Source organism: Aquarana catesbeiana, linkage group LG09, assembly GCF_042186555.1.
Source record: "Aquarana catesbeiana isolate 2022-GZ linkage group LG09, ASM4218655v1, whole genome shotgun sequence".
In the NCBI taxonomy this organism is placed as follows: Eukaryota; Metazoa; Chordata; class Amphibia; order Anura; family Ranidae; genus Aquarana; species Aquarana catesbeiana.
Window position 1 is genome coordinate 255,656,245 of NC_133332.1, and position 25,714 is coordinate 255,681,958.

Sequence of the window (25,714 nt, forward strand, 5' to 3'; positions counted from 1 at the left end):
GCATCTCCACGTCCTAACCTCCTGGCCACAACCCCCTCACAGAACCATGTACTTCTCGGCCACACCTCCTCATAGAGCCATGTACTTCTCGGCCACACCCCCTCACGCAGCCATGTACTTCGCGGCCACACCCCCTCACAGAGCCATGTACTTCTCGGCCACACCCCCTCACGAAGCCATGTACTTCTCGGCCACACCCCCTCACGGAGCCATATACTTCTCGGCCACACCCCCTCACAGAGCTGGCCACCCCCCCTTACAGAGCCGTGTACCTCCCGTCCACATGCCCTGATAAAGCTTTCCTTCCCTCCTGGCCACGCCCGCCGCCGTGCACCACACCCCCCTTCCTCGCGGCGACGCTGTGCATTTCTCGGCCACGCCCCCTCACAAAACCACGTACCTCCCGATCACACACCCCCACTTCCAGAGCCCTCGGCCTGCTGGCCACACCCCCAGGATTGTGTCACGATGGGCGGAGCGCATTCCCCCCCAGCCAATCAGAGCCGTGGAGGGGGTGTGGTCGTGCGTGTCCCGGAAGTCGGTGTTTCCAGCGTTGTTCGGTGTGAAGAGCTCGCCCCCTTCCTCTGTCCGGTGTCAGGATGAAGGAGCCCTCCGCCCCGCTCGGCTCTCCCCCGGTCCCCGCCTTTCTCATGAAGCTCTGGGCGCTGCTGGAGGACCCGAGCAACAGTGACGTCATCACCTGGAGCTGGGTAACCACAACACCCCCCCCCATGTAACCATAGATCCCAAATGTCCCTGATTTGGAGGGACTGTCCCTCTTTCCTCCTCATTTGTCCCTCATTTTGGTCTTATCTATATAATTGTATATAAAATGCACTTTATATCTATCAAAAAGTGTTTTCCAGCGCTAAACCTTTCATCTGATCTCTAAATTGCTGCATTTGTAAATTCCAAAAGCCAATATAAGGGAATAGTAGTGGTAAAAAGCACATGTGGGTTTAACCAATCATTTATTTTTTTTCTATGCAATTCTCCTTTAAGGGGGCGTGTCCTATGCCTGCATACTTTTGCTAGTAGGTGTCCCTCGTTCCCATCTCCGAAAAATTGGGAGATTTGTGTGTCTGTCCTATGATTCGCCTTCATACAAGTTGGGGGACACCTGGAAGCCCCCCCCCTCCCCCCCCACTCAGAGCTCAACGACAGGGTCTGACCGCCTTATTCTTCTCTCTCCCCGCTGCTAAATATCACCTTCAAAGTACGACTAAAGGCAAAACGTCATTTTAGATGGAGTAAGGGAAGCTTTGCTTTTCTTTTGTTTTGTTTTTTTTGTTTGTTTTTTTTGTAGTGTCCCAATTAGGGAGATTTCCCTTTACTTCCTGCCCAATACCCAAAACAGGAAGTAAGAGGAAACCCCTGCAAATGAGGGAACACTAGAATATTGCAATGATCGCCATTTTATTCTCTAGGGTCCCTGCTAATATATATACACACACTTTTTTAAAATTATTATACAGGATTTATATAGCCGCTAACAGTTTTACAACTTGAGGGTAGACAGTACAAATACAATACACTTTAATACAGGAGGAATCAGAGAGCCCTGCTCCTTAGAGCTTATAATCTAAGAGGGAAGGTCAAGAGATACAAGAGGTAATGACTGTGGGTGATGTGCTGATTGAGAAGATAAATGTACAGTTGTTAGGTGGGAGCCAGATAGGCTTCTACGAAGAGATGAGTCTTCAGGGATCGTCTGAACGTGGATAACGTAGGAGAAAATCGGACAGATTGGGGTAGAGCATTCCAGAGTATGGGGGAGGCTCTGGAGAAGTCCTGAAGGCAAGCATGGGATGAGGTGACAAGGGAGTTTGAGAGCAGGAGGTCTTGGGAGGAGCGAAGGGAACGATTAGGTTGGTATTTTGTGACTAGGTTAGAGATGTAGCTGGGGGCCAGGTTGTGGATGGCTTTGTAAGTTATAGTTAGTATCTTGAATTTAATTTGGTGACTGAGTGGCAGCCAATGGAGGGATTGGCAGAGGGGTGTGGCAGACGCTGAGCGGTTTGTGTGGTGGATGAGCCTGGCAGCAGCGTTCATGACGGACTGAAGTGGGGATAGCCTATTTAGAGGTAAACCAATGAGAAGGGAGTTGCAGTAGTCGAGGCGGGAGATGACCAGGGAGTGGATTAGAAGCTTTGTGGTGACATTGGTTAGGAAGGGGCGTATCTTGGAGATGTTGCAAAGGTTGAGGCGGCAAATTTTGGATAGTGATAGAATGTGGGGCCGAAAGGTTAGTTTAGAGTCCAGGAGTACACCTAGGACCTTGGCGTGGGGAGATGGGTTGATAGTTGAGCCATTAATATTGACAGAGAAATCAGGGGAAGTGGCACCTGAGGGAGGAAATATCATGAGCTTGGTTTTGGTTAGGTTGAGTTTGAGGAAGTGATGTGACATCCAGGCTGATAAGTCTGCTAGTAAGTTGGTAATGCGTGAGGAGACAGATGGAGAGAGCTGGGGGGTGGAGAGATAGATTTGAGTGTCGTCAGCGTAGAGATGATATTTAAAGCCGTGGGAGGCAATCAACTGACCCAAGGAGGTGGTGTAGATTGAGAAAAGGAGAGGTCCAAGAACAGAACCTTGGGGGACACCAACGGAGAAAGGAAGAGGAGAGGAGGAAGTAGAGTTGTAAGTGACACTGAAGGAGCGGTGGGATAGGTAGGATGAGAACCAGCGAAGAGTACAGTCATGGAGACCAAAGGAGTGGAGTTTATTGAGGAGGAGGAGGGGGTGGTCCACTGTGTCAAAGGCAGCAGAGAGTTCCAGGAGAAGTAGTACAGTGTAGTGTCTACTGTCCACTGGTTTTAGCCATTAGTAGGTCATTTGAGAGTTTAAGGAGAGCAGTTTCCGTGGATTGTTGAGGGCGAAATCCAGACTGAAGGGGATCAGGAAGTTTATTCATGGTCAGATGGTCACTTGGTCGGTTGTAGACCAGTCTTTCAAGAAGTTTGGAGGAGAAGGCGAGTAAGGAGATAGGACGTAGGTTGTTAAGATTGGTGGTGTCCAGTGAGGGCTTTTTAAGTATGGGGGTGACTAGCGCATGTTTTAGAGAGTTTGGGAAGATGCCACAAGAGAGGGAGAGGTTGAAAATGTGAGTTAGAGAGTGTACAATCAAGTCAGGGGGTGAGCGTAGCATTTGTGAGGGAGCAGGATCCAGGGGGCAGGTGGTTAGATGAGTGTTAGATAAAAGTTTAGCAACCTCATTAATAGTAGCAGGGTTGAATGAGGAAAGTAATGATTGTATCTGTGGACATGGGGTGTTCCATGGGGGAGGTTTTTGCGCATCTCATGAATTGTATCAATCTTAGTTTTGAAGTGATTGGCAATCTCCTGGGCAGTGAGTGAGTTGGTAGGTGGAGGACAGAGTAGAGTGTTGAAGGTAGAGAAGAGTTGACGTGGACTGGATGAGAAGGTGTTAATGAGTGTGATAAAGTAGGTCTGTTTGGCAGTGTGAAGGCAGGAATAGTATTTTAGGAGTGCAGATTTATATTGTGTGAAGTCTTCCTGGAGCTTGGTCTTATGCCACAGGCGCTCTTTTAACTCAGCTACTATAGAGGAAGTCACTAAACTTTTTTTCTAATGCCCACCTAACCTCTTGCCCCCTGGACCCTGTTCCTTCTCAAATACTATGGTCACCATCTGACTCAATCCAACACTCCTTAACCACTTAAGGACCAGCCTCGTTTTGGATTTTAGGTGTTTACATGTTTAAGACAGGTTTTTTTGCTAGAAAATTACTTAGAACCCGCAAACATTATATATGGTTTTTTTTCTAACACCCTAGAGAATAAAATGGCGGTCATTGCAATACTTTTTTTGCACCGTATTTGCGCAGCGGTCTTATAAGCGCACTTTTTTTTGAAAAAAATTCACTTTTTTGAATAAAAAAATAAGACAACAGTAAAGTTAGCCCAATTTTTTTTATATTGTGAAAGATAATGTTACGCCAAGTAAATTGATACCCAACATGTCACGCTTCAAAATTGCGCCCGCTCGTGGAATAGCGTCAAACTTTTACCCTTAAAAATCTCCATAGGCGACGTTTAAAAAATTCTACAGGTTGCATGTTTTGCGTTACAGAGGAGGTCTAGGGCGAGAATTATTGCTCTCACTCTACCGGTCGCGGCAATACCTCACGTGTGGTTTGACCACCGTTTTCATATGCGGGCGCTACTCACGTATGCGTTCGCTTCTGCGCGCGAGCTCGTCGGGACAGGGCGCTTTAAAAAAATTTTTTTTTTTTTTTAATTATTTATTTTACTTTATTTTATTTATTTTTTCACTGTTTTAAAAAAAAAAAAATTTGAATCACTTTTATTCCTATTACAAGGAATGTAAATATTCCTTGTAATAGAAAAAAGCATGACAGGTCCTCTTAAATATGAGATCTGGGGTCAAAAAGTCCTCAGATCTCATATTTACACTAGAATGCAAAAAAAAAAAAAAAAAAAGTCGTTTAAAAAAATGACACACAAAAAATTGTGCCTTTAAGAGAAGTGGGCGGAGCCGTCGTAATGACGTCGCTCCGGCCGTCACATGGTATAGAGACGGGTGGGGGCCATCTTGGCCTCACTCGTCTCAGTACCTCAGCGGTGACAGGTCCCGATCTCCTCCGCCGCTACCGACGGCTCCGGTAAGCAGGAGAGCGGCGGGAGGGGGGGTGCACCTCTCCCGCCACCGATAACGGTGATCTCGCGGCGAACCCGCCGCAGAGACCACCATTATCGTGTACAGAACCGCTCGCTGTAAAGATGGATACCTCGGTTGTGGCAGCAGCTGCTGCCGTTACCGAGATATCCATCTTCAAAAAAATGACGTATATATACAGTGAGCGGTCGTCAAGTGGTTAACTTATATCTTCAACCTCTCACTTTCTACTGGCATCTTCCCCAACCCTCTTAAACATGCGCTAGTCACTCCCATACCAAAAAAGGCCTCAGACCCCACCAATCTTAACTACCTAAGACCCATCTCTACTCCCTTTTGCCTCCAAACTCCTTGAACATTTAGTCTACAACCGACTGAGGCACCACCTCATTGAGAATAATCTTCTTGATCCCTTTCAGTCTGGATTTCGCCCATAGCACTCCACAGAGACTGCCCTCCTAAAACTCACAAACTACTTACTAACAGACAAAACCAATGGTCATTATTCCTTACTTTTGGACCTTTCCGCTGCCTTTGATACAGTTGACCACCCCCTCCTCAAAAAACTCAATTTGTGCATTCTCCGTTGGTTCTAATCTTGCCTATTTCACCGCACCTTCAGTGTCCCTTACAACTCCACTTCCTCTTCTTCAACTCCTCCTACTGTTGGGGTCCCCCAAGGTTCTGTCCTTGGACCTCTACTATTGTCAATCTACACGTCCTCCCTGGGTCAGCTGATAGCCTTCCATGGCTTCCGCTACCATTTATATGCTGATGACACCCAAATCTATCTCTCTGCCCCTCAGCTCACCCCATCAGTCTCCTCACAAATCACTGATTTACTAACAGACATATCAGCCTGGATGTCAAACCGCTTCCTCAAACTAAATCTATCTAAAACTGAGCTCTTAATATTTCCTCCCCCATGTGCCCCTTCCCCTAGCTTCTCTGTCAAAATCAATGGCACATCTATCAGTCCTTCCACACATGCCAGGGTGCTAGGGGTAATCCTAGACTCTGAACTGTCCTTTCAGGCCCACATCCAATCAGTGTCCAAATCATGCCGCCTTCGCCTCCGCAACATCTCTAGAATACGCCCCTTTTTAACTAATGACATCACAAAGCTTCTAATTCACTCCCGGGTTATTCCTCGACTACTACAACTCCCTCCTCATTGGATTACCTCTACATAGACTATCCCCACTTCAGTCCATAATGAATGCTGCTGCAAGACTCCTCCACCTTACCAACTGTTCAGTGTCCTCCACCCCTCTCTGCCAATCCCTCCACTGGCTTCCACTCACCCAACAAAAAAATTCAAACTACTAACAATAATTTGCAAAGCGATCCATAACTCTGCCCCCAGCTACATCACTAACCTAGTCCCAAAACGCCAACCAAGCCACTCTCTTTGGTCCTCCCAAGGCCTCCTACTCTCTAGCTCCCTTGTCACCTCCTCCCATGCTCCCTCCAGGATTTCTCAAGAGCTTCTCCCATCCTTTGGAACTCCCTACCCCAATCTGTCCGATTGTCCCCTAATCTGTACATCTTTAGATGATCCCTGAAAACCCTTCTCTTTAAAGAAGCTTATCCTGCTTCTAACTAATACACCATTTTACTTCCTCCATCAGCTCATCCCCCACAGCTATTACCTTTTTGTATCAATTGACCCTCCCTTTTTAGATTGTAAGCTCTAATGAGGGGGGCCCTCTGATTCCTCTTGTACCAAATTGTAATGCAACTGTAATGTTTGCCTGCCCTCATGTTGTAAAGCACTGTGCAAACGGTTGGCGCTATATAAAACCTGAATAATAATAATGTATGTGTGTGTGTGTGTGTGTGTGTGTGAATATATAGTGTGTTTGGGGGTTCTAAGTCATTTTGTAGCCAAAAAAAACAGAGTTAGGTACCTGGTAACTCTTTTTCTAAGAAGTCTTCCAGGGCAGCATCCGAGAGATAGGCTCCTCCTCCCTAAAACAGGAAACACATTAGTCCACCATTATAAATTTCACACTCTTACCTGTGTGCCTCAGTTATGTTAAAGCACCGAAGGAATTCCCTGTAAGCTGCAAGCTCCCCCTCTGTACCTGGTTTTTGTTGTTTCAAGGGTGGGAACTAGTGCTGCCCTGGAAGACTTCTTAGAAAAAGAGTTACCAGGTACCTAACTCTGTTTTCTCGAATCGTCTTCCAGGGCAGCATCCGAGAGGATATATCAAGCAATACTTACTAGGGTGGGGTTAGAGACTGGAGCACTTTACGACCAAATGCTTGGTCTTGGTCAGACAGCTGGTCTATGCGGTAGTGCTTAGCGAAAGTACTGAAGCTCGACCATGTCGCTGCCCTGCAGATCTGCTCCGGAGTTGCCCCTGCTTTCTCTGCGGCCGAGGTTGCCCAGGCTCTAGTTGAGTGCGCTCTGATTTCACTAGGTGGAGTGAGATTCTGTGCCTTATAGGTAATCTGTATGGCCATCCTTATCCATCTGCTGATGGTGCTTTTTGAAGCTTGTTTCCCTCTGTTGATTCCTGCATAGAGGATGAAGAGGGAGGTCGTTCTACGCCATTCTTTTGTTCTTTCGAGATACGCTATGAGCGTGTTCCTTACATCAAGTTTGCTGTAAATGTTTCTTTTCCTACTATCCATGGTTGTTGGAAGTGAGGGTATGACGATGTTTTGGGTTCTGTGAAATGTAGAAGAGACCTTGGGTAGAAAGGCCGGATCTGGAGAGAGAATTATCTTGTCCAGATGTATTAGACAGTATGGTTCTATTGAAGATAGAGCTTGGATCTCACTCACTCTTCTGGCGGATACTAAGGCCAGAAGGAGCGCAGTTTTTAACGTGAGGTTTTTGTCTGAGCTGTCCTCGATAGGTTCAAACGGAGGGGAAAGAAAGCCCTTAAGTACTGTGCCCATGTCCCAGGTGGGAGTTTTGTACAATTTGGCTGGTTTGGATCTTTTAAGAGCTATGAGGAATCGTCTTATCAGCGGGTCTTCCGCTAGTCTAGTATCCATGACCGAGGAAAGTGCTGCAACTTGTACTTTCAGGGTACTTGGTGATATGTTTTTGTCTGCACCATCTTGTAGGAAGTCCAAAACTATTGGAATTATCCCACCGTTGGAGATTGGTCTGTCTTCGTACCAAGAAACAAATTTTTTCCTTATTTTCTCATAGATGGCTCTCGTTACCGGCTTTCTGCTGTTTAAGATGGTGTTGATTACTCTGTCTGACAGGCCTTTGTTCTGGAGTTTTACCCTCTCAGTAACCAAGCCGAGAGCTTCAAGATTTTGTGGTTCGGATGGTTGACTGGGCCTTGTGACAGTAGATCCGGGCGGTCCGTCAGTGTCAGCTGAGGTTGTATGCTGAGATTTTTTAAATGACTGAACCATGCTCTCTGGGGCCAGTGTGGTGCTATTAGTATCACTGTTGTTTTCTCTGCCTTGATTTTTTGGATTACTTTTGGGATTATGGCAGTTGGAGGGAATGCATAGCACAGATGCCATTTCCAGTTTTGGTTGAAAGCATCCACCCCGCTGTTGCCATCTGTAGGGTCCAGGGAGAAAAATATCGGAGATTTTGCGTTCGCCCTGGAAGCAAATAGGTCTACTTCGGGTATTCCCCACTTCTGGGTGATTTGAGTGAAGGTTGTTTGGTTTAGCGACCATTCCGTGTGTTTTATCGTTTTCCGGCTCAGGAAATCTGCCACTGTATTGTCTGTTCCTTTTAGATGAATACCGGATATCGATCTTATGTTCACTTCTGTCCACAGTAGGATAGATTGTGTCAGTCTCATCAGTTTTTGGGATTTTGTGCCCCCTTGTCTGTTTAGGTATGCGACTGTCGTTGCGTTGTCTGGTTGTATCTTTACATCCTTCCCCTGTAATGCTGGCTTGAAGGTTTTTAGCGCTTCCCCCACAGCTTTCAGCTCTCTCAAGTTTGAGGAGGCTTGTGCCCATTTGGGTGTCCATTTCCCTTGCGAGAACCGCCCTTCCATGTGGGCTCCCCATCCTAGGGCGCTTGCATCGGTGGTGATGCTGACTGGATTGACTTGAGCCCATCTGCGCCCCTCGATGACCCGAAGTGGGTTGAGCCACCAGTAGAGTGTTTGTTTGACTGTGGCGGGGACGGGAATGGATTTTTCTAGGGATGCTTGCCTGCCATCCCATTGGGACAGAATGTAGTTCTGTAAGGGTCGCATGTGAATTTGTGCCCAGGTGATGGCTGGAATGGAAGACGTCATCAGTCCTAGTACGGACATTCCGTGCCTGATCGTTGTGGAATGGTTCCTTAGCAGGGACGTAATTGCTTGTGTCATTTTTACGTCTTTTTCCTTTGTTAGGAAAATTTTTGACAGTCTGGAGTCCAGCACGTATCCCAGGTACACTACTCTCTGGCTTGGGATCATTTGCGATTTCTCTGCGTTTATTAACCATCCCAGGTTTTGCAGATGGATCATACTCTTGCGCAGGTTGTTTTCTAGGATTGCTGCTGAGTCCGCAAAGAACAGGAGGTCGTCTAAGTATGGTATTATTCCAATACCCTCCTGTCTTAGACCTTTTAGCGCTTCCGCCATTATTTTTGAGAATATTCTTGGAGCTGAGGAGATTCCGAAGGGGAGAGTTGTGTACTGTAGGTGCAGCGTAGCTGCTGGCCCCTGGATTGCGAACCTTAGAAACTTTTGGTGATCCTTCCTTATGGGGACATGTAGGTAGGCATCCTGTAAGTCTAGTGTTGCCATGAATGTCTCCTGCGGTAGGATGTTCCTGATTGAATAGATAGATTCCATTCTGAATCTCTTGTATCTTATTCCTCGGTTGAGTGGTTTGAGGTTTAGTATCAGCCTTAGTTTGCCTGATGGTTTTCTTTTTGCGAAGATGTGTGAGTAGAAGCCCTTTTGTTCCTCCTCTTGGGGAACGTGACAAATCACCTTCTGATCTAATAGTTTCTGTAGGGATTCTAGAAACACCTTTGCTTGATTGCTGTCCTTGGGTAGCATGGTCGCTAAGTATTTGGTTGGGGGGCGGTTGGAGAATTCTATTGCGTAACCGTCCGCTATGGTGCGCAGTATGAATTTGTTTTCTGTTATCTCCTCCCATTGGTGGGAGAAAGCCGCCAATCTGCCCCCCACCTGAAGGCAGTCATTGTTTTTTGTTCTTTTGGGTATTAGGCTTGAGGATGAATTCACCTTTGCCTTTCTTGTTTTGTTGACCCCAGTGCTTTTTTGCCCCTGGCTTATTGAATTTCTTGAAATGCCGAAAGGGCGCCTTCCCTTGTCTCTTCTTGGTTTGAGGGAACCCCTTATTTTTTGCTGCAGTCCTATCCAGGACTGTTTCTAGTTCGGGACCAAACAGTAGGTCTCCAGTGAATGGTATGCCACATTAACGGTTCTTGGAAGGTGCATCCCCCCCCCAGGATTTTAACCACAGGGCTCTGCGGGCCGAGTTTAGTAGTGCCGTGGTCCTAGAGGATATTCTGACAGTTTCTGCTGAAGCATCTGCCAAGAAAGCTGCCGCTCTAGTTAGTGTGGGGATGGTTTTAATTAGTTCCTCCCTGGGTGTGTCGTTCTCCAATAGATCTTGCAGCTGGGTTAGCCAGATTAGCAAGGTTCGAGCTGTGCAGGTGGAAGCAATAGCCGGATTTAGGTTTGCCGCCCCTGCTTCCCATGCCCTTTTCAGGAGAGCTTCTATTTTCTTGTCCATGGGGTCGCTGAGGGTACCTGCGTCATCAAAAGCCAAGTCCGATTTGTTCGTGATTTTTGCCAGAGAGGCATCCACCTTGGGGCATTTAGCCCAGGTTTTGGTGTCTGCTTCCGCAAACGGGTATCTGCGTTTGATTGTGGCGGGGATGAAAAGCTTTTTCTCTGCCGCTGGTAGATGGGATACTGGCCTGAGCGACACTTGCTGGCGTTTCTAATTTCTCTATAGCTGAGCGTAGTGGTGCCATGGTGCTCTGAATTTCTTTCTTAAAAGAATTGAGCAGGTCTTTCAAAAATCCCTGTGATTCTTTTGCCACCATTTTGTCTAAGCATTTCTGACACAGGGGCTTTTTCCAATCTGGGGAAAGCCTGTGGCTGCATGAGGCACATGTTTTGCCTTTAGCCTTCCTTTCCTCAGGGGTCTTTGCCTGCAAGCGAGCATAGAGAACAAAAAAACCCCGTGAGTTTAGGTGGTCAAAGGAACTGCCTGTAGATAGGCAGTAAAGAGGTTAAGACAGAGATAATTCAAGAATATTCTGGCTTACCTTGGAGCTGTCCTGATTTGCAGGATCTGCAGGGCAGGGTGGGGAAGCGTCAGACATGATCAGCCACCAGGATCCTCTGCTTAGAGGCCTTTTTATCTGCTTCCTGCATAAGCTCCGGCCCCGCCCCTGGCTGACCCCGTGCAGGTTGGTGGACACACCTGCACATGCCGCTGTATTGTAGAGTAACTGTGCTGGTAGTGAAGGGTAGCATTGAACAAATTTGCTATTTGTATTCTGTTTTCTTTCTCTTTTTTTTTTTTTTTTTTTTTTTTTTAAACTTCCCGCCCCTAGGTGTCCCTGCTCTATCTCCGCAGTAGATAGACTACGGGAAAATGGCCGCCAACCCGGAAGCGGAACTTCCTCGGCGCCATCTTGGTACACCCCCGACTTCCTGTAGCGGCCTGTGGCGGTGAGGACGCTGCTGCGCCGCCCGGAGAGCGGTGGATTAGTTTGGGGGGACAGCCGCAGCCACCAGGGACCTAATTTAGAAGGTGCAAAACCCTCCCTGCTAGACCCTCTGCTGCTGAGGTTTTCGGCAGCGGTCGGCGGCGGCGGGGGGGGGGGGGGGGGGGGCGCCCATCTATGCATGTATCCATCCCCCCTGGCGGGCTCCAGATTCTGCGGAAAGCCAGAGGGGGGTGCTTGCGGAAGCATACACAGGCCTAACAGCGGCATGGGGTGGGGATGACAGAGTCCTCCTGCAGCCTGGGGGGATGATTGCAGACCCCTCAGTAGGGGCGAAATCTCAGGCTTTGAGCAATGTTGCCCAGTGCTGCGCCTGCTCGCCCTCCCAAAGCCCCTTGGGCTGTATGGGATGCTGGCAGGGGGTCTCCTGCAACAAGCACAGAGACAGGTGAAAATAAAATAACAAACGTTCTTGCAGCTCCTGTGGGTCCGGAGGAAACACAAACAACTGAGGCACACAGGTAAGAGTGTGAAATTTATAATGGTGGACTAATGTGTTTCCTGTTTTAGGGAGGAGGAGCCTATCTCTCGGATGCTGCCCTGGAAGACGATTCGAGAAATACAGATTTTAACTGTCAGAAAAAGACTTAGGCAGAAAGGGGTTAATCACCGCTGGGTCTTTTTTTAGTTTTTGCTAAATATATAATAAAAGGTCGAAAATTGTGTAAAAAAAAAAAAAAAAAAAAAAAAAATTTCTTAGTTTCTGTTATAAAATTTTTCAAATCGGTCCATTTTTTTTTTTTTTTCATAAATTTCAGCCAAAATGTGTTCTGCTACATTTCTTTAGTAAAAACAACCCAAATCGGTGTATATTTGGTCTGTGTGAAGGTTATAGACCAGGGATATGCAATTGGCGGACCTCCAGCTGTTGCAAAACTACAAGTCCCATCATGCCTCTGCCTCTGGGTATCATGCTTGTGGCTGTCAGTCTTGCTATGCCTCATGGGACTTGTAGTTCTGCAACAGCTGGAGGTCCGCTAATTGCATATCCCTGTTATATAGTGTACAAGCTGTGGTGCCAATCATTGAAAATTAATCACACCTGATGAGACACTTAGGCCTCTTCCACGCAGGACGGATCCGCTCAACGGACTCCGCTAGCTCAGCGGGAGATCTCTCTGTTGATCTCCGCTGAATCGGCAGATGACAGGTCCGTTTCTGCTCACTGAGTGGGGAGGGGCCTGTCAGAGCGCCGCTGATTCCTATAGAGCATATCCGTTTTCATTAGATCTCATCCAATCCGCCAAGATGGATGGCGAACGCATTGCCATACATGTGATTTTGGCGGATCGGATCGCAGGCGGGTGTCAGCGGACACATCTCCACTGACAGCCATCTCCCCATAGGAGTCAATGGATGGCCCGCTCGGATCCGCCTGAAAAAACGAACAGGCAGATCCCGAGTGGGCTTGTTAGGTGAAAGGGGCCTAACAAGCCAGGAAAGTACAAACAACCCCCTTTTTGGAAAGTAGACATTCCAAGGTATTTTTTTTTTTTTTTTCAAATATAATGTTTTATTGAACACTCACAAAGGGGCGAGATCCCATATTTACAAAAGAAATCTATATCGCTGAGGTTACATTTCTTGAATTCAAAGTGTAGTAAGTTTGTACATATATTTCAACATCATCTTGCTTAATAGTTTAACACAAAGAACACAATGTTTTTGGTTTACAGAGTGTAAGCTCGCAGGGTCTAACCTCCACGCGAGTATCATAAGGTAACAGGATCTCCCCAGTGTCTTTTCCGTTTTTTTCCTCAAAAACAGAAAGGTTTGTGGAAGGAAGTAGAATAGCGGGGATAGGGTACTAGAGGAGAAGAGGGAAAGGGAGATAGGCGTGGGGGAGAGACTGCGGTTTCTAGGTATATATGATCTATGATCCTAACAGAGTTTTCCCCTCATCAGAGAAGATAAAGATATTCCATTGACTCCAGGTTTTTGTGTATTTCTAACGGTTGTGTTGTGCAGTAATGACTAGGTCCTCCATCTTGTTCATGTCCTCCACCTTCTGCAGCCAACACGCAATGGTCGGTGGGCACTGCTGTTTCCAGTAAAGAGGTATACATGCCTTAGCGCCATTTGGTAAGTGGCGTACTAGTGATTTCTTTTGTATTTTTTGGTATACATGCCTTAGCGCCATTTAGTAAGTGGCGTACTAGTGATTTCTTTTGTATTTTTTGGTCGGAATCTCTGAGGGATGTAGCAGAAAAAAATGCCACATCATCTGGGATTTTGTAATCCGTAAATTTCTGTGTTATGCGGCGGACCTCTCCCCATAAATTTCCCAACTTGGAGCAAGACCAAAAGATGTGTAGTAGTGTTCCCTCGTCTTTCCAGCAGCACCAACAACAGTCCGGGGTGGTTGGGAAGCATTTGTGTAATCCTAGTGGGTGAAAGGTATTCTGGTTGATATTTTTAAATCTGTTTCTTGTATTTTGGTGCACAGGGATGATTTGATGGCAAAGCTGATAATGTGTTGTTTTTGTGTCTCGAAAAATGTATGGTTTAGGTCTGTCTCCCATCTTTCTAGACAGGGTAGGTTAGGTTGTTTCAGAGGCGTATTCAGGAGGGAGCACATTTTGGATAATGTTCAAGAATGTGTCTCAGTACCTGAGCTACTCTTTAAAGGTCGTCAGTTGACGAGAAAAGTTTTTGGGTTCAGGGATGGAGTGCAAGAAGTGCTGTAGTTGGGCCACCTTCCAGAAGAGGAGTCGGTAGTTGCCCATCGCCTCTGTCAATTTCGGGAGCAACGGCCAGCGTCCCGCCATAACAAATTTGGAGGCTTGGTCATAACCCAACTCTGAGTCCTGTATTCAGCTGGATGAAGGCCTGGTGTAAAGTTCAGGTGACCGAGTATGGGATATAGTGGTGCATCTTTTGTCGTAAGGGATGTATGCATAGCGACGTTAGTGCTGTGTCTTAAAGTAGTCCCTATCAGTGGGTGTGATTTCAGTCCTGGGGGTAAGTCATTGTAGCACCGTAATGCACTCTTTAAGGTTATGGTTGTTTGGGATTGCTCTATTTATACCCAGAGTTTGAATGTTGCATTGCGTCAAGTATGCGGCCCGGATGGGTAGCCTGATAGTATTGTCGAAACGACATTTGTGTCCGGCGTAGGCAAGGTTTTTTATGGACCCAAACAAAGTGGGTGAAGAGGGTTTGTACTTGTCTAAAGAAAGAGGGTCGTATCTGTATGGGGAGGGCTTGGAAGAGATGGAGGAATTTAGGGAGAATGCACATTTTTATAAGGTTACATCTACCAAACCAGGAATGGAGTACTTTCTGCCAGCTTTCTAGTAGGGTACGAGTTTTAACTAAAATGGGTGGGAAGTTAAGGTTATATATGCGCCAAATGTCGGATGGGAATTGTGTACCCAGGTACTTTAGAGCTGAATTCGTCCATTCAAAACAGAAGGTTGATTGCATGTGGGCTGGTATTGCAATTCCCATAGCTTCTGATTTAGAAAAAAATATTTTCAGATTTGAGAGGGCACCATATGTGTCAAATTCCTTAAGTAGGTTGGGTAGACAGATTGCGGGGTTTGTCAATGAGAAGAGTGTGTCATCCACGTAGGCTGAGATTTTACACTGAGAGTCCCCGGTTAAAAGTCCTTGTATATTTGGGTTTAGTCTTATTTTGCATAGGAACAGCTCCAAGGAAAGAGCAAAGAGGAGGGGCAATAAAGGGCACCCCTGCCTCGTGCCAATTCCGATGGGGAAAGGATCCGATAACAGACCCGTTGCCTTCACTTGTGCTGTAGGGTTTGAATAAATCCAGCCGAGCATCCTCTCTCCTAGGCCAATGCGACGGAGGACTGAGAACATGAATTTCCAGTTCACTCGGTCAAATGCTTTTTTGGCATCAGTACTTAAAAATGCGCAGGGGGCACTTTTAGTTTTCGCCACATGGAGGAGATTTAATACCTTAATGGTATTATCCCTTGCCTCTCTGGTAGGGACAAAGCCCACCTGGTCAAGGTGTACCAATGACTGAAGATGTAATGCCAGCTGGGTAGCCAGAGAACAATTTTAAGTCAATTTCTAAAAGGAAGATGGGTTTATAACTTCCACATGAGCTTGGGTCTTTACCTTCTTTATGGATCAGGGATATATGAGCTTTTAGCATATCCCTGGGGAAAGTGGTTTCTGATCCCACCGCGTTAAAGAATTTCACCATTCGTGGGCCTATTATTGGAAGAAAGGTTTTATAGTACTAGATCGTATAACCGTCTGGACCCGGGGCTTTACCTAGTTTCATGGTCCTAATGGCTGTTTGGAGCTCCTCTAGGGTGATGGGTGAGTCAAGTTCGTCCTGGGCCTCTGTGGGGAGGGACGGTATTTGAGAAAACGCTATATATTCTTCTATGTCTTGGGGGGGGGGGGGGGGGATTGCCGTTTTGGTAGATTATATAAAGTGGAGTAGAATTCTCTAAACCCCTGTGAAATTTGCTCAGGTAACGTGGCCTTCTGGCCATTGGGGCAGACAATTTGGGGGATATAGGCTGCCTTCTTTTGCTCTCTGACTAATCTGGCCAATGTCTTTCCAAATTTGTCCCCTGATTGGTAATTTGTTTTTTGGCAGTTTTGGCTTTGTAATGTAGTAAGTCAGTGACCTATCTGCGTAGTGACCCCAGTTCTGTCTCTAGGTCGTGGGAGGGGGCATGTTTGTGGCGGGATTCCGTAAAGGTTAATTTGGTAAGGAGCTTGGTGAGTTGTGCATTGCGGTCTCTCTTGATTCTCGTGCCCTGTTTTGATGAGTACCCCCCTAAGAACTGTTTTGTGGGCCTCCCATAGGGAGCCAGGGTCACAGTCTTGGATGTCGTTTTCTTGGAAGTATAGGGTCAACGTCCTAGTCGCGTCTGCTAAAACCTCAGGGATCTGTAGAAGACTCTAGTTTAGATGTCAAAAACGAGATCTAGCCGAGGGCCTTCCGGAGAGTGTGTGAGGAAGATGGGGACATGGTCTGACCAGGTAATCTGGCCGATTGAGGATTCAACTACTGATTGTAGCTGGCTGTAGGGGATCAAGAAAAAGTCTATCCCGGTATATATTTTATGTGGGGAGGAATAGAATGTATGCTGCAGGCGCCATATATAAATCAGTTGGGCTGTGTGTAGGGAGTTGGCTATCCGTTTCCTATACATTGGGGGGGACCGCAGAGTGCCCGGAGGAGGTATCTCTTGAGGGAATCAGAGGGACATTAAAGTCTCCCCCTAGGATCAACTGTCCCTCTGAGAACTCCAGAAGTTTGTCTAGGGTATGTTTGACAAATTTATCTTGATGTTCATTGGGAGCGTATAATGTCGCTAGCGTGAGTTGTATTTCACCCACAAGTCCATTGAGAAACGCATAGCGTCCCTCATGGTCTTTGATCACTGCTTGGCATCGCCATGGTAGTTTACTGGACAGCAATATGGATAACCCCCTTAGATTTGGCTGCGGGGTTAGTGGAATGATATGTCGGGAAAAAAATCTGTTTTTGAGGATTGGAAATGTATCATCCTTAAAATGAGTCTCTTGTATAAAGGCAACATCAGCATGAACTCTCTTCTGCTCGTTTAATAGCATGTGTCTCTTCTCAGGGATATTTAGACCTTTTAGCATTTAGCAATGTTACCTTTTATAGATTCCATCGCCATGTTGTGGGAGGGAGGAAGGTGGGAAGGGGAAAGTAGTGAGAAGAGGGAGAAGGCAAAGACAAGGGGGAGGCGTTGACGGACACAAGTAGATAGGTTAGGGAAAGGTGGAGGGGTTGAGTTAAGGTAGAGGTCAGGTCAAAAAAGGGAAACCTGACAAAACTAAATCTGAAAGAATTTAAATTGAAATATCGCACCTCAGCCATTAAGTCGGTGGTGTGTGTTTGCCTACTTGGGGAAGGGGTTAGGTAGTGACCAAAAAGAGAGGACCCGGCCTTCCCATCCACCCCAGCACAATCTTAAAAACTAGTTAGAAGCATGTAAACTTAATCCAAACAATAAACATTTTGTAAACGGTGTAACATTTGGCAGCGATAACCATTAAATGCCCCACCGTATCGCACCACACCAGCGAGGGGGGTTACCCCTCCGGCATAGCGCGGCACACAAGGGCCACACAGTTGCTAGTCTGGCCCGGTCACCCCACTCTGAAAGTAACCAGAGTGCCTGCTCCATCTCCTGATATCTTGTGACCCATTATTAGTAACCGCTTGGGGGCACCTGCGCTCAGCCCACGGTTAAGTTGAGAGTATTGCTTTAGGGCTTTTAAGGATGTTATCAATGTTGCAGGTCTGCCAGTGAATAAAGCACTTTGCTTGGACCTAGACTATGGTGCAGACCCCTAAGAAGCCATGCCTAGTGCCATCTGTGCCCGAATGGCCCCCCAGCACTGAGCTAGTGCCCCCACTAGGTTTCTCTCCTATGGGGCCCCATTGTTCCATCCTTGAATGTGGCTCCCTGAATTTCCCGGTGGGGGGAGTCTTCCAACCAAAGAGTTATACATCCACTGGGTTGATAACTGTCCTCTGCCCCCCGTTTCTTCATGTGTACCATCCCACCCCGAGACAACTGTCCAGGTAACGATTCCAGGGAGTAAACACTGGTGCCTGATTCATCCTCAGTCATTTGCCATGATATAACCCGGTCCAGTAGCCCCCCCACCTTGCCACAGAGTCACCGGTTACTACAATGACCCAGGGATACGTCCCTTGCTTTTCCAACAGAGGAAGCACCCGTCCCCACACGGGAACCAAAGGAGGCCAAGCTGAGGTGGTCAGCCAAAGTACTGAAGGCTCTTGTGTACCGGGGTGATCAGCTCTTTAGGGCAAAGGTGTGACAACAGCCGGTGATAAGGCCCGCGGGGGCAGAGGGGTTAAACTGGCAGCGGAGAAGTGGGATGTGAGAAGGTCTGGTCGTTGAGGAGCTGCAGTGTAAGAAGGTTGTGTGCTGGGGGAGGATGGCATTTGTCCAAAGTTTTGAGAGTGGGGGGGATAGCGAAGAGATCTGGGGCCAAAAAGACCTCAGATCTTAAATTTACACTAAAATGTGTTTTGAAAAACCCCATCCCAAAAAAATCTCCCTTTTTGTAAGAGCTGTGGGCGGAAGTGACTTTTTGACATTTGGCCATCTTCCCCTCACTCAGCTCCATACCACAGACTGAGAAGGATTCGATCGCCGCGGCCGGGGGGGGGGCACCGGAGCATGGCGGGAGGGGGGCCCCTCTCCCGCTAACTGATAAAAGTGATCTCACGGCAAATCAGAGCTCTGAGAACCGAGCGATCGGCAGCGTTTGCTCACTCGGTTCTCAGTCTTAGAGAGCCAGCAGGGACAGATGCAGCATCCAAGTATGAATCCGGGCTGGAGCCTCCTGTTAGCCGGTACAGGTGCAAACCAAGCGTGGTGCATCATGTGTAGAGCAGCCCATTCATCCCAGGGCGTGATGTCACTGCCCCTCCTCTCCACCTCATCTAACCAGAGAACACTTAGCAATTCATGCTCTCTGAATGGTGCCCCTGCCAAGGGAGCAGCCTCTTGTGTTCACAGTGCAGCATGGCAGCCAACTGATGTAGTATGAAATTGTCCTGGCCAAGTGGTTATACCAGGATCCTGGCTGCTGGTGGGACTTGTAGAGTAGAGTACCACAGTCGCCTACCCCCTGGTGTAAACAATCTCCTATAACAGCCAAGAAATTGCCTATATGTAGGAGCTGCCATAATGTAGCGATCACATTCATTCATTTTAGTACTCGCCGATACCAATTGCCGATACCTACTGCAACTGTTTTGTTTTCACTTCAGGTGTCAGCAATAGTACAAAGCATTAAAAAGTTATTTACAAATTAAATAAATAGTTTTTTTTTGTAATTTTGCGCCTTTTCAATGTCAAATGTATAAATATAATATATAGGGCAGACCGTGCTTTTGCCCGGTGGGCTGCCAGGCCGCATGTCTTAAAAGAAGCTGGCAAGGCCGGCCGCGAGACGATATGCATGGCTGAAAGTTCCCAGCAGCCACCGGTCACCTGGCAACCAGGACGCAAGGAGAGGAGGAGGGGCAGAGAAGCCTCCCGCACTTGAAAGCCAGCAAGGTGCTGCGGCCGCATATAGGGAAGGTGGTGGACTCGGCTTCTCTGTCCCTCTTCCTCTCCTTGTGTCCTGGTTGCCAGGTGACTGGTGGCTGCACATGAAAGCTGGTGAGGTGCTGCGGCCCCTTATAGGGAAAGCAGTACACGCCCACTCCTCTTCCCGCCTGTGAAGGGTTAGATCTGATGCTCCAGGACAAGAGAGTGCTCCTTTCCTTAATGGTAACTATGATCTTGTTTATACCTAGCTCTGTGCTCAGGCTAAATTTCTCGGGCCTGATTGTGTGTGTGTGTGTGTGTGTGTGTGTGTGTGTGTGTGTGTGTGTGTGTAAAAATATTCACTAACAAAGCAAAAAAAAAAAAAAGCAGGAAAATAATAATTAAAGCAGGATTCCGGCCTAAAAAAAAAAAAAAATTAACAGTCAGCAGCTACAAACACTGTAGCTGCTGACTTTAAATAAGTACTTACCTGTCCTGGGTGCCCACGATGTTGGCCGCCCGAGGCCGACCCGTCTCTCGGGTCCCGCCACCGCCATCCTAGGTAAGGGAAACAGGCAGTGGAGCCTTGCGGCTTCACTGCCAGTTTCCTACTGCGCACGCGCGAGTGGCGCTCCGCTCTGTGAATGGCCCTGTAGTGCTCTGGGAACACACACAGTTCCCAGAAGACAACGTGGCCGCTCACCGAGGAGCAGAACACGCCGCGGAAAAGGAAGAGGCAGATTAGGAAGACTGCCTAGCAACAAGGGTTCAGGTAAGTTTAATTTTTTTTTTTTCAAATGTTTTTTTCTTTTAATTTTTGGGGGGATTTTTGTTTTTTTTTTTTTTTTTTTTTTTTTTTTTATACAGGGTGGCCCTCCACTTTAAAATGGAGGAGACTAGGGAGTAAATTAAGGGTTACTAAGGGGTTAAACAGAGGAACATTTGTTCATCCCTTTTGATCTGCAGAGAAACAGAAAGATACAAAAAGAAACAATGTTTTTTTTTATTTTAGTGTTTCAGTGGTTGAGCAGTGTTGTTAATAAACATTGCCAGCTGCTTCTCTCTCTCTCTCTCTCTCTCTCTCTCTCTCTCTCTCTCTCTCTCTCTCTCTCTCTCTCTCTCTCTCTCTCTCTCTCTCTCTCTCTCTCTCTCTCTCTCGATCTCTCTCTCTCTCGATCTCTCTCGATCTCTCTCGATCTCTCTCGATATCTATATATATATATCTCCGTACGTGAGAGAGCAATTTGTCTATAATACCTTTGGTGACAGGAAGCTTTTTTTTATCTGACAGATCATAATGTAAAGCGGTGAATGCAGAGATCTGCACTGCTGGTAAAGAGCTCCAATAATTTAGCGTCACGTTGTGATTGGGCGGGTTCAGGCACGAATTATCCTGTGGAAGGTGTCAATCACAGCATACCATTCTGAAAGCGTACCTGCTCTAGGCAATAGCTACACTATGGAAATACATGGCCTTCCTATGAATTATTTTCCTCAGCTGTTGTAGCAAACATTTGCAGCGCTGTGAGTGGACTGCATGATTTTTAGATCAGTTTATTCATGTAAAGAGGATGTTGTTTCTCACAGTGGCAAGAATACGAAGCCTGAAAAATGGGTGCAGATGGGATCACGACAAGAGGGCAAACGCGCCCTGTTGTGATAGCTTTCGGCAGGTGACAGGTACTCTTTATAGAGACATCAGGAGACATTCTGATTCAGAATTTAGACCCCCAGTTTCTCCCCTGCCCTCCAGGACAGCTGATTAACCGGTTGCCGACCAGCTGCCATCATTCTACCGTGGCTATTTTCCTTTTATAATGACATTCCATGTCACATACAGTATCTCACAAAAGTAAGTACACCCCTCACATTTTTGTAAATATTTTATTATATCTTTTCATGTGACAACACTGAAGAAATGACACTTTGCTACAATGTAAAGTAGTGAGTATACAGCTTGTATAACAGTGTAAATTTGCTGTTCCCTCAAAATAACTCAACACACAGCCATTAATGTCTAAACCGCTGGCAACAAAAGTGAGTACACCCCTAAGTGAAAATGTCCAAATTGGGCCCAATTAGCCATTTTCCCTTCCCGGTGTCATGTGACTCATTAGTGTTACAAGGTCTCAGGTGTGAATGGAGAGCAGGTGTGTTACATTTGGTGTTATCCCTCTCACTCTCATACTGGTCACTGGAAGTTCAACATGGCACCTGATGGCAAAGAACTCTTTGAGGATCTGAAAAAAAGAATTGTTGCTCTACATAAAGATGGCCTAGGCTATAAGTAGATTGCCAAGACCCTGAAACTGAGCTGCAGCACGGTGGCCAAGACCATACAGCAGTTTAACAGGACAGGTTCCACTCAGAACAGGCCTCGCCATGGCCGACCAAAGAAGTTGAGGTCACGTGCTCAGTGTAATATCCAGAGGTTGTCTTTGGGAAATACAAGTATGAGTGCTGCCAGCATTGCTGCAGAGGTTGTAGGGGTGGGGGTCAGCCTGTCAGTGCTCAGACCATATGCCGCAAACTGCATCAAATTGGTCTGCATGGCTGTCGTCCCAGAAGGAAGCCTCTTCTAAAGATGATGCACAAGAAAGCCTGCAAACAGTTTGCTGAAGACAAGCAGACTAAGGACATGAATTACTGGAACCATGTCCTGTGGTCTGATGAGACCAAGATAAACTTATTTGGTTCAGATGGTGACAAGCGTGTGTGGAGGCAACCAGGTGAGGAGTACAAAGACAAGTGTGTCTTGCCTACAGTCAAGCATGGTGGTGGGAGTGTCATGGTCTGGGGCTGCATGAGTGCTGCCGGCACCGGGGAGCTACAGTTCATTGAGGGAACCATGAATGCCAACATGTACTGTGACATACTGAAGCAGAGCATGATCCCCTCCCTTCAGAGACTGGGCCGCAGGGTAGTATTCCAACATAACGACCCCCAAACACACCTCCAAGAAGACCACTGCCTTGCTAAAGAAGCTGAGGGTGAAGGTGATGGACTGGCCAAGCATGTCTCCAGACCTAAACCCTATTGATCATCTGTGGGGCATCCTCAAATGGAAGGTGGAGGAGCGCAAGGTCTCTAACATCCACCAGCTCTGTGATGTCATCATGGAGGAGTGGAAGAGGACTCCAGTGGCAACCTGTGAAGCTCTGTTGGACTTCATGCCCAAGAGGGTTAAGGCAGTGCTGGAATATAATGGTGACCACACAAAATATTGACACTTTGGGCCCAATTTGGACATTTTCATTTAGGGGTGTACTCACTTTTGTTGCCAGCAGTTTAGACATTAATGGCTGTGTGTTGAGTTATTTTGAGGGGACAGCAAATTTACACTGTTATACAAGCTGTACACTCACTACTTTACATTGTAGCAAAGTGTCATATCTTCAGTGTTGTCACGTGAAAAAGATATAATAAAATACGTACAAAAATGTGAGGGGTGTACTCACTTTTGTAAGATACTGTATATTATGAGATTCTGGTTTTCCGGGTAGGGAGTGCATGTACCTGCCTGCCCCAGCTGTGCTATGATTCGTCACAGCACATGCTGACCACTGGGTCCTGGCCAATAATTGAGCATCGGCATCTGGTGATCGGCTCTGAGCTTCCCCAAACACAGCTCTGTGAATGTAAACAACACAGAGCTGTGTTCACTGACTGGGGATCTCATCATTGCTAAGCAGGGAATTGAAACTAGTAAAAGCGACATGCAGTACACATATAAACACTGGTTAGACACACATTTAACCCTATGATTGCTCTAGATGTTAACTCCTTTCCAGCCAGTGTCATTAGTAAAGTGACAGTGCATATTATTAATACATAAACATAAAATACACACAAAATATATAAAGTGCTTGGTGCTCATATGATTGAATAAAGTGCAACGGTGCTCCAAAATAGCATTGTGTGAGGTGCCATGCTCCTCCTTCGGAGACCCCACTCACCAGAAATATTAGACCCTCAGCTTTGCAGTCTAGGGTGGTTGCTCAGAGGCTTCTTCAGAGGAATTGCTTTATATCAGAGAGGATTTGCCACACTCCATAGATGGGAAGACAGAGAGGACACTCATAGAGAAATACCGCTAAAATAAAGTAAAAAGCGCAACTTGGCGCTACTTACAGGATAACTGACCAAAAACAGGCATCAGAAAAAACATCCAAGTCTGCCGCTGGTTGGCGTGTGTTCCACGGAGGCGAAAATTACGTCAGTGGTTAAACGTGGATCAGGAGTGTCAACGCGTTTCGCCCCTCCTTCCGGGCGTCTCAAAGGACATCACTTCCTGTGACATGTTATCAATTTATACCCGGGGAGAGATCACTCCTCCCTCTAGGGAGGAGGAGGAGACCAATAACGATCAGTGTAAACATACACCAACTTCCTCCTTAACATCACTTCCTGTTGCCAGATAAATAAAAAAATCTTTAAAAATGCATAAAAGCTGTAATGACAATCATACTATTTGGCAAACAATATTGTAACAAATCACATGATAATATAAACATTACGATAGATTTCCAATAAAAGATTCTAAAATGTCAAAAATTGTATATCAATTAAATAGAAAATAAGATGAAATAAAAAAAGAAAAAAGACAGGACAAAAAGAAAAAAAGATTATGGTTTGGCTTTTTTGACTGGTTATAACTGACAATTTAGAAAAAAAAAACAATATTTTTTACTTTTTGCTATAATAAATATCCCCCAAAAATATATAAAAAAACAAATTTTTTCCTCAGTTTAGGCCAATATATATTCCTCTACATATTTTTGTAAAAAAAATAGCAATAAGCGTATATTGATTGGTTTGAGCAAAAGTTATAGTGTCTACGGGATAGTTTTATGGCCTTTTTAATATAATAATTTTTTTTTTATTATTAGTAATGGCGGAGATCTGCGATATATTTTTTTTAACATTTTTTTTGTTTGTTTTTTTTTTTTTTTTTTTTATATTGTGACTGCGGACACATCGGACACTTTTGACACTATTTTGGGACCATTGTCATTTATACAGCGATCAGTGCTATAAAAAATGGCAGGGAAGGGGTTAAACACTAGGGGGCGTTCAAGGGGTTAAGTGTGTCCTAGGGAGTGATTCTAACTGGGGGGGGATGGGCTATCACTGCTCCCGATGACAGGGAGCAGTAGATCCCCGTCAGTTCACTAGGCAGAACGGGGAAATGCCTTGTTTACATAGTTACATAGGCAACTCCCCGTTCTGCGGCTCCGTGACACGATCGCAGGACACAGGTGGACATCGAGTCCGTGGGACCCACGGGCACGGTCATGCTGTACGAGGCGGGCATTCAGGCGTGGCACGCCCGCTAGCCCCGCCAATTAAAGGGCTCCTTTTTTCTAGAGGTAGGAGTGATCCCCCCCCCCCCGGGTATAAATTGATTGCATGGAACCGGAAGTGATGTCCTTTGACGCCCTGAAGGAGGGGTGAAACGCGTCAGCACACTTTCAGTTCAGGCTAAACCACTGACGCAATTTCTGCCTCCATGGAACGCACGCCAAGCAGTGGGGTCTCTGAAGGGGGAGCGTGGCACCTCACACAATGCTATTTTGGATCACAGTTGCACTTTATTCAATCATTATATGAGCACCAAGCACTTTATATATTTTTGTGTGTATTTTATGTTTACATATTGATTCTTATGGCATAAATCATTACGTCGTTGTATTTAGGTTGATGTATTTTCTGCTAGCGCTGTTTTATATATTTTTTTTTTTTTCTCACTGGTATAAGGTTCTGGCACCTCTGCACAGCTGCTGCAGTATTGTCATTCATCACGATTTGATTACCTTAGCGCAAGTTTTTGTATAGTTTTATAGTGCATATTATTAGCACTGCTCCTTGTAACAATGTCACTGGTGATGTCAGTGGCAGATTGCCCGCCATACTGTCACAGTCCCGTAATAAGTCGCTGATCGCTTCCATTACTAGTATATATTAAAAAAAAAAAAAAATTCTGTTTATGTGTGATACACAAGCAAATCAACTTATTGGAATTTTTTAAATCAAAAACATGTAGCAGAATACATTTTGGCCTAAATTAAGAGATTTCATTTTTTTATTTTTTTTTTATTTTGTGGGAATAATAAAAAATGCAGAGGTGATCAAATTCCACCAAAAAAAGCTCTATTTGTGGTATAAAAAAAAAAAAAGGACATAAATTTTATTTGGCTACAGCATCGCACAACCGCGATAAAGTAACGCAGTGCCGTATCGCAAAAAATGGCCTGGTCGTGAAGGCGGGTTAAACCTTCCGGAGCTAAAGTGGTTAAAACACCTTCTGTCCAAGGCTTTT

General features: G+C 46.1%; 1 protein-coding gene across 1 annotated transcript in view; it reads left to right on the forward strand.

Moving 5' to 3' along the window:
* Positions 1-416: 416 nt before the first annotated feature.
* LOC141108537 (heat shock factor protein 3-like) overlaps positions 417-25,714 on the forward strand; it is a 77,616-nt gene continuing 52,318 nt past the window's right edge. Inside the window, exon 1 of the mRNA XM_073600218.1 lies at positions 417-710. Within this exon, the coding sequence (XP_073456319.1) occupies positions 600-710 (111 nt within the window). The 5' untranslated portion in view covers positions 417-599. The remainder of the gene's footprint in view (positions 711-25,714) is intronic.